Source organism: Nylanderia fulva, unplaced genomic scaffold (genome assembly GCF_048542155.1).
Source record: "Nylanderia fulva isolate GAGA-0341 unplaced genomic scaffold, ASM4854215v1 Scaffold337, whole genome shotgun sequence".
NCBI classification, from domain to species: Eukaryota; Metazoa; Arthropoda; class Insecta; order Hymenoptera; family Formicidae; genus Nylanderia; species Nylanderia fulva.
The window spans coordinates 11,077-18,745 of record NW_028190408.1 but is presented as its reverse complement, the minus strand read 5'-3'; the positions used below and the strand labels follow the sequence as shown (position 1 = coordinate 18,745).

At 27.9% G+C, this 7,669-nt stretch overlaps 1 protein-coding gene across 1 annotated transcript; it reads right to left on the bottom strand.

Moving 5' to 3' along the window:
- Positions 1–335: 335 nt before the first annotated feature.
- On the bottom strand, positions 336–7,458 carry LOC114937883 (uncharacterized). The gene is made up of 5 exons (XM_029311560.2): positions 7,205–7,458; positions 4,984–5,272; positions 2,837–2,966; positions 2,452–2,600; positions 336–1,640 (listed from the first exon to the last, which is right to left on the bottom strand). The coding sequence occupies exons 2-5, from the start codon at positions 5,099–5,101 to the stop codon at positions 1,213–1,215; spliced, it is 825 nt and encodes a 274-aa protein (XP_029167393.2). The 5' UTR covers positions 5,102–5,272; positions 7,205–7,458; the 3' UTR covers positions 336–1,212.
- Between the last annotated feature and the right edge of the window lie 211 nt (positions 7,459–7,669).

Sequence of the window (7,669 nt, the reverse complement as noted above, 5' to 3'; positions counted from 1 at the left end):
ACTCAACTCTTCTGCGAATTACAATGATATCTGAATATGAAAAACGTTATCTTTCATTATCTTCATAATCTCATCATTAACGATATCCTATATTTAAAGTATGTTATTCAAATATATATAGATATATATTTAAACAAATCATATTTAAATTGCAGGATAGACGTTAATGAGATACATTCAAAAATAAAAAGGACGATTTTAAGTATTGAAAAGTAAAAATTGTAGACATATATAGTTATATTTATATATAAATAAATATAAATTTATATATAAATATAAATTTTAAATATATATATATATATATATATATATATATATATGTTTGTTTATCTACATCCATATATTTCTCAAGTTGCATTATGCGATTACATTAAATCATTAGTAGAAGAATAATTTTTGATTTTTACTTATTGAAGAAAATTAAAATTATCCGGAATTCAATTCGAATCAAACTGGTCACTTGCATTTAAATATGGCTCGGATTTGATAGAATCGAGTAGGTGAATTTCAAAATTTTCTTCATGTTTGAAATTTTTGTTGCATCAAAATTTAAACGGCTCCTCCTTGGCGATATTTTCTTCGTTTTGACATTTGTATCTGTACCATTTGTCGAGCTTACTGAAATCCGTGTTGCAATTTTACATTTCAATTTCTTGTCATATTGGTGCTGTGAAAAATGCTTTAACAATGTATACTTTGCTATAGAACTTCTTCGCCTTCGACCAACTTGATTCTACATGTCAATGCTTGCGGCTTTTGCGCGTCGATTTTAAGGTTGGAGACTTGAAATATTCTTTATTAAAAGTTCGGGATCTTCATATTTATCGGAAGGAGAGGAGTATTGCGAGAGGCCTGAAACAGATCCGAAAGATTCGTCACCTTCTTGTAGTGCGACATAAATATCCTGTCTGGAGCTTTCATCGCGTTGCTGATTATTCTTGGATTCAATAGGTTCAACGTCTTCAATTTTGTTTTCCTCAATCTAATGTGCAGTATAAAATCAAGATGTTGAGATAAATCCTCTTTCAATTATCATTTGAATTCGGAATCTCGAGGGTCGGAACAGGAGAAGATGTTCAAAAAAGTTCCGGGGAATTCGTCACTTTTTTGTTGTGGGGAATTAATATCTTGTCTGGTGCCTTCATCACATTGCTGATTTGGAAATAATGCATTTTCGTTCTACTTGTGACTTTTTGTTATTACCTCTTTGTGTTAATGAAATTTCTTTTTGTGCTTGTTAAGGTAGTGAAGATTCTCAAGAGATTTCCCGCAAATATTACACTTCAAAGGACCAGTCTTGTCATTAATATGATTTCTATAATCTCCATTACAAATGAATCTTAAGCCGCAAGATTTGCAAGGAAACTTATTCTTTGCAATTTTGTGGTACTCTAAATGATTCTTAAGCACGTTCTCAGACGGAAAAGTTCTTAAACAGATATTGCATTTGACCGTTTCCGGCTGTCCAGTTGGATCGGAATCTATATGTCTAGAGGGACCGGCACTTGCGTCCCTCTGTTGTTCAGTTGGATCGGAATTCTTTTGTCTGGAAGAACCGACACCTTCGCCTTGCATATTATCTCCAGTTGAACCGGAAGCCATTTGTCTGGAGGGACCGGGACGTTCCTCTTGCTTATCATCTAAAAAAATTATTATTTTGTATTAAAAAAAATTGAGATACAACTTTAAGAAGTGAGCTGCTTAAAATAATATTTTAGTCAACAATATTATTTTTAATAGACTGAGAAAAAAATGTTGTTGATACAATTGAACGTGGCCGTCACGGGCTGCCACAAATATGATTTTTTATAAACATATGCAGTATAAACAAAAGCATGAAATCTTGATTTGATTAATTTTGTCATTGAATTAACAAAATACTGATGAATCAACTGCATATGTTTATGGCAGTGACATCGACGTTCAATTGAATGAACAACATTTTTTTTCTGTGTGTACGATCACTCAACACTTCTGCAAACTACAATGATATCTGAATATTGAAAATGGAAACCTTTAATTATCTTTTAAAAATTATACAGATAGAATGTCAGTATAAAAAGTCATTTTTAGTCAATATGACGTAAAATTGACATTATTTTGACTTTTTTGTTTTTCTTGAGAAGTTTTATAATACAAAAGAACTACACACAAATAAAAGTAGTGATAAATTAGCACTAATATAAAATAATGAATACATATTTTTAGTATTGTCTAACATGTCAATTTTCTACAATGCTAATACATGTAGCGGTTTTATGTTTTATAATAAAATCATGTTCTCTTCTTATAATCGTTGCGCTGTTCAATTATTTAAAGAATTGTCGTTGTAATTAAATCTTTCGTCATTTGCATATTATTAGAACAAGAATATACAATAATGTATATATTACAAAAACCACTCATTTTGTAGCCAATTTTACACAGAAAATTAAAGTTGCTGAGACAAACCTTTCGAGTCCGCGTCAGAGATTTTGGATCCGAGCTTCTTTTTCTTACGCTTTAACTCCTGTTCCTTCATTTTTAAGGATTCGAATTCGAGCCTTCTTTTATTTTGTTTCAACTTCTGTTCTTTCGTTGTTACGGATTCTTTGCCTACACTATGGTGTTTTTTTTTGTGCCATTCAAAGTCGAAGAGATCATAAAAAGTTGAATTGCATATATCACACTTGAAAAGATTAACATTACGTGTCGAACGCGTATGTGCATTGAAATGGGATTTAAAAATGAATATTATAGGTCGCAGTAGTTGCAAGGATAATTCATGTGGATCTTTAACTGATTATGAAGCACGTCCAAAGAACAGAATAGTCTTAACCAGAGATTGCATACATACTTGTCCGGTTGTTCAGTTGGATCGGAATCCCTTTGTCTAGAAGAACCGACACCTTCGCCTTGCATATTATCTCCAATTGAATCAGAAGCCATTTGTCTGGAGGGACCGGGACGTTCCTCTTGCTCATTATCTAAAAAAATTATTATTTTGTATTAAAAATAATTGAGATACAACTTTAAAAAGTGAGCTGCTTAAAATAATATTTTAGTCAACAATGAAATTTTTAATACATTGAAACAAAATGTTATTGATTCAATTGAACGTCGACGTCACGGGCTGCCACAAACATATTTTTGTTTAAACATATGCAGGATAAACAAAAGCATGAAATCTTGATTTGATTAATTTTGTCATTGAATTAACAAAATACTGATGAATCAACTGCATATGTTTATGGCAGCTCGTGACATCGACGTTCAATTGAATCAACAACATTTTTTTTCTGTGTGTACGATCACTCAACTCTTCTGCGAACTACAATGATATCTGAATATGAAAAACGTTAATCTTTAATTATCTTCATAATAATAAGCATTGTATCTACACAATCGAGAAACGTATGTCACGTTTTCTAAAACTTAAACAGGTAAGAAAGTCAGTATAAAAAGTCATTTTTAGTAAATATGACGTAAAATTGACATTATTTTGATTATTTTGTTCTTCTTGGAAAGTTTTATAATACAAAGAAACTACACACAAATAAAAGTAAAGAAAACTTAGCATTAATATAAAAGAATGAATAGATATTTTTAATATTGTCTGAAATGTCAATTTTATACAATGCTAATACATGTCTAGCGTTTATGTTTTATAATAAAATCATGTTCTCTTCTTATAATCACTGCGCTGTTCAATTATTTAAAAAATTGTCGTTGTAATTATATCTTCCGTCATTTGCATATTATTAGAACAAGAATATATAATAATGTATATATTACAAAAATACTTGCCATTATTATGACATCTTTTTTTGTGCCGTACAAAATAATCAAATTTCGCGAAAAATTTTCCGCATTTATCACACTTTAAAGAACCGTCCGAATGTACCCGAATGTAATGTTTACGCAATTCTGAGTAAGAAATAAATTTTAATTCGCAAACGTAGCAAGGATGATTCTCTAAGCTGTGGTAATATAAATGATTGCAAAGGATTTCCGAAGAATCGAATGTCTGTGCACAGAAATCGCATGTATACGTTTCCGGCTGTCCAGTTGGATTGGAATCTCTTTGTCTAGAAGAACCGACACCTTCGCCTTGCATATTATCTCCAGTTGAACCGGAAGCCATTTGCCTGGAGGGGTCGGAACGTTCCTCTGGCATATCATCTAAAGAAATTATTATTTCGTATTAATAATAATTGAGATACAACTTTAAGAAGTGAGCTGCTTAAAATAATATTTTAGTTAATAATATAATTTTTAATAAACTGAGAAAAAAATGTTGTTGATTCAATAAACGTCGACGTCACAAGCTGCCAGAAACACATTTTTGTTTACACGTATGCAGTATAAACAAATGCATGACATCTCGATTTGATTAATTATGTCATTGAATTAACATAATACGGATGAATCAACTGGCATATTTTTGTGGCAGCCCGTGACGTCGACGTTCAATTGAATCAACATTTTTTTCTCTGTGTACAATCACTCAACTTTTCTGCGAATTACAATGATATCTGAATATGAAAAACGTTAATCTTTAATTATCTTCATAATAATAAGCATTGTATCTACACAATCGAGAAACATATGTCACATTTTCTAAAACTTAAACAGGTAAGAAAGTCAGTATAAAAAGTCATTTTTAGTAAATATGACGTAAAATTGACATTATTTTGACTTTTTTGTTTTTCTTGAGAAGTTTTATAATACAAAGGAACTACACACAAATAAAAGTAGAAATAAATTAGCACTAATATAAAATAATGAATACATATTTTTAGTATTGTCTAACATGTCAATTTTCTACAATGCTAATACATGTCTGGCGGTTTTATGTTTTATAATAAAATCATGTTCTCTTCTTATAATCGTTGCGCTGTTCAATTATTTATAGAATTGTCGTTGTAATTAAATCTTCCGTTATTTGCATATTATTAGAACAAGAATATACAATAATGTATATATTACAATACTTTCTCTTACGCTCTGATCCGGTGCCGTGGGACAATAAATGATTTTCAAAAATGCCTTTAAAATAGAATGTCTTTCCACAGAGATGGCATTTATAATTTGTCGGCAGTCCAGTTGGATCGGAATCCATTTGTCTGGAGGGATCGGCACCTCCGTCCTGCTTGTGACTTTCTTTTTTACCAACAAATTTATTTTGAGAATAGTATTTATAAATTTATTTGATTACTGTGCTTTCCGGCGAGTATATTGCAACACTCTAGAGCAATTATGTTCAGTTGTTTAATCGTGGTTAACCTGAAATCTAAAATAAAAAAGTAAGATACAATTATATATGTATTATTGAACAATCTTTTTAATGCAAAGCTTCATTACAACAATGTAATGTATGACGTTGTATCAATTATTATTAAATAATAAATATTATACAAATTGAACATAAAATAAGATAATATGCTATCAAAGACAAACATTCATATTGTCATAATATTAAATTTACTGTTTATTTTCGTTATTTGATAAATTTTTCACATATACAATTATACATTTAGAATAAATTTTTATGAATAATAGTTATACGTATTACACATAGAAATAATTTTCAAAGATATAGGTGTTTATGTTTTATAAAAACAATTATATTGTAAAAAAATGTATTTCTTATTTATTAAAAAAAAAATGTTTTGATGAAATAAATATAAAATTTGCTGCTAGGTAAACTTTTAAAAACGGCACCTCGCACCTCCTTTTTCATTATTTCTTATAAAAAAAAGACTATTAAAATGCCAAAATAATTAATAATATAAAATAATTGTAATCGAAAAAGAGGAATTTAATAATGCCAAAATGATATAAATATAAAAGTAAACTTTTTGATTCTATATATCAATTACTGAGTTAAAAATTAAGATTCATATATTAGTAGAAAAAAGAAAGAAACAAAAATAGTGATACAAAAATCATTTGTTATCAGAACAGACACAGATGAATGTTATAAGTAAAAATTAGTTAAATAAATAAAAGACCAATTTACAATATAATTGTTATCACGTAGAAATTAGTGATGAATCAATATCAAATTACATTTGAACGTTAGCTTAGTAATGGCCTGTTAACATATAAAAATACTAAATAATTTGATTAATTTAGAAATACATATTTATATTAATGTAGTTAAAAACGGGACAGAAAAACAAATAAATCGTCAAACTAGTCATGTTTGAGAATTTAAAAAACATAATTTTAATAATTTATAATAAGTATTTAAGTAGTAAACTACATATATGTTTTACTTTCTCTAAATACTAAAGTTAAAATTCTTAAAGGAATTTTTCTTTTGTTGAATAATGTGGTCGAATAACGTTTTTATCTACCGGCATCTTTTAATGTATTATTTACAATATAATAAATAATCATAAAATTAATGGAAAACATTATGTATTATGTAAAATATTTTCGTTCTAAATATAAAAATTTTAGTTTATCGATCTGAGTCTCTTTTTGAAATAAAAGAAATTTTTAATTGTTGTATTTATAAAGAAAAGAAATAGAACAAATATTTATTTATTATAAAAAATAAACAAAAAGCAAAAAATGACGAAAAACCGTTTATAATCATGTATCTTTACTCATGTACTTTATTATTTGAAATTATATATCTATTAAAAGACTCATTTATGAACAAACAAATACAGGCGTAGAGAAAATCAAATTCTTAATCTTGTGAATTTTAATACACTAATATATTATAATTACTGATTTTTATATCACTAGAAATTCTTTATATATATATTTATGTCACTAACACATGACAATGCAAGATATACTTCAAAACAATTAAAACCTCGAAGATATAAAAATGTGTTCGACCTATTTGTTTGTTTATATTTTTCTATATAATTTTTAAATTATTTTTTGAAAAATTTACGGTTATTCCTTGATCAGCTATTTACTATTTTTATTTAACAAATTATTCAGCGATATTTGATATTGTCAATTTTCAAAGATTATAAAATATTAAACAGAATATTGTCGCATTATATGTATTATTTTCTTGATAAAATTTAAGACAAAGTGTACTTTTTACTTTATTGTTTTAATCAAAATTGTGGAAAAGTTTTAAAAATATTACAATATATATTAAATATAGCAAAAAATATATGCAATACAAATAATTTCCACATAATTTATCTTTTCTTACAGGATTCTTTTTAATCTGTGTCTTATTTGTACGTACCTGCTGATTTTTTGTTCGTATAACTCGTTTAACTCTAGATTTTCCTTGTTACCTCTTTTACTTGACGATTTTATTCGAATGTGTTTAGATTTTGCTCTTTTGAATCAGAAATGTGCACAGATACTTATTGTTAAAAGGTAATCGTGACAAGAATTTATTTTGTAATTCCTATTAATCTCGTTTCTTTTAACGGAACGACGTTAAAGCGTGTATGTATAATCGCCTTTGACTTTACTAATACGAACTTTACTGGTCTGTACTGTGTATAAATTTAATATATGTCTATCGGGACGTATTCCCAAATAAATATTAAATACTGTTTATATATATATGTGTGTGTTTTCATGAGAGTTACTTCGCAGCAACCGGGCCAGTTTATAAATTTGAATGTCTTATGATTAGCCAGCAATAATTATATCTCTTCTATCAGAAGGAGAGATTATAAAAATTGTTCTTACGTTAAAA

Excerpts from the sequence above, each read along its gene's own strand:
- LOC114937883 (XM_029311560.2), bottom strand. The coding sequence starts at position 5,101 with ATGGATTCCGATCCAACTGGACTGCCGACAAATTATAAATGCCATCTC. Across the intron at positions 2,967-4,983 it reads CCACGGCACCGGATCAGAGC|ATAATGAGCAAGAGGAACGT; the intron begins GTAAGAGAAAGT and ends TAATTTTTTTAG. Across the intron at positions 2,601-2,836 it reads CCAACTGAACAACCGGACAA|TGTAGGCAAAGAATCCGTAA; the intron begins GTATGTATGCAA and ends AAAACACCATAG.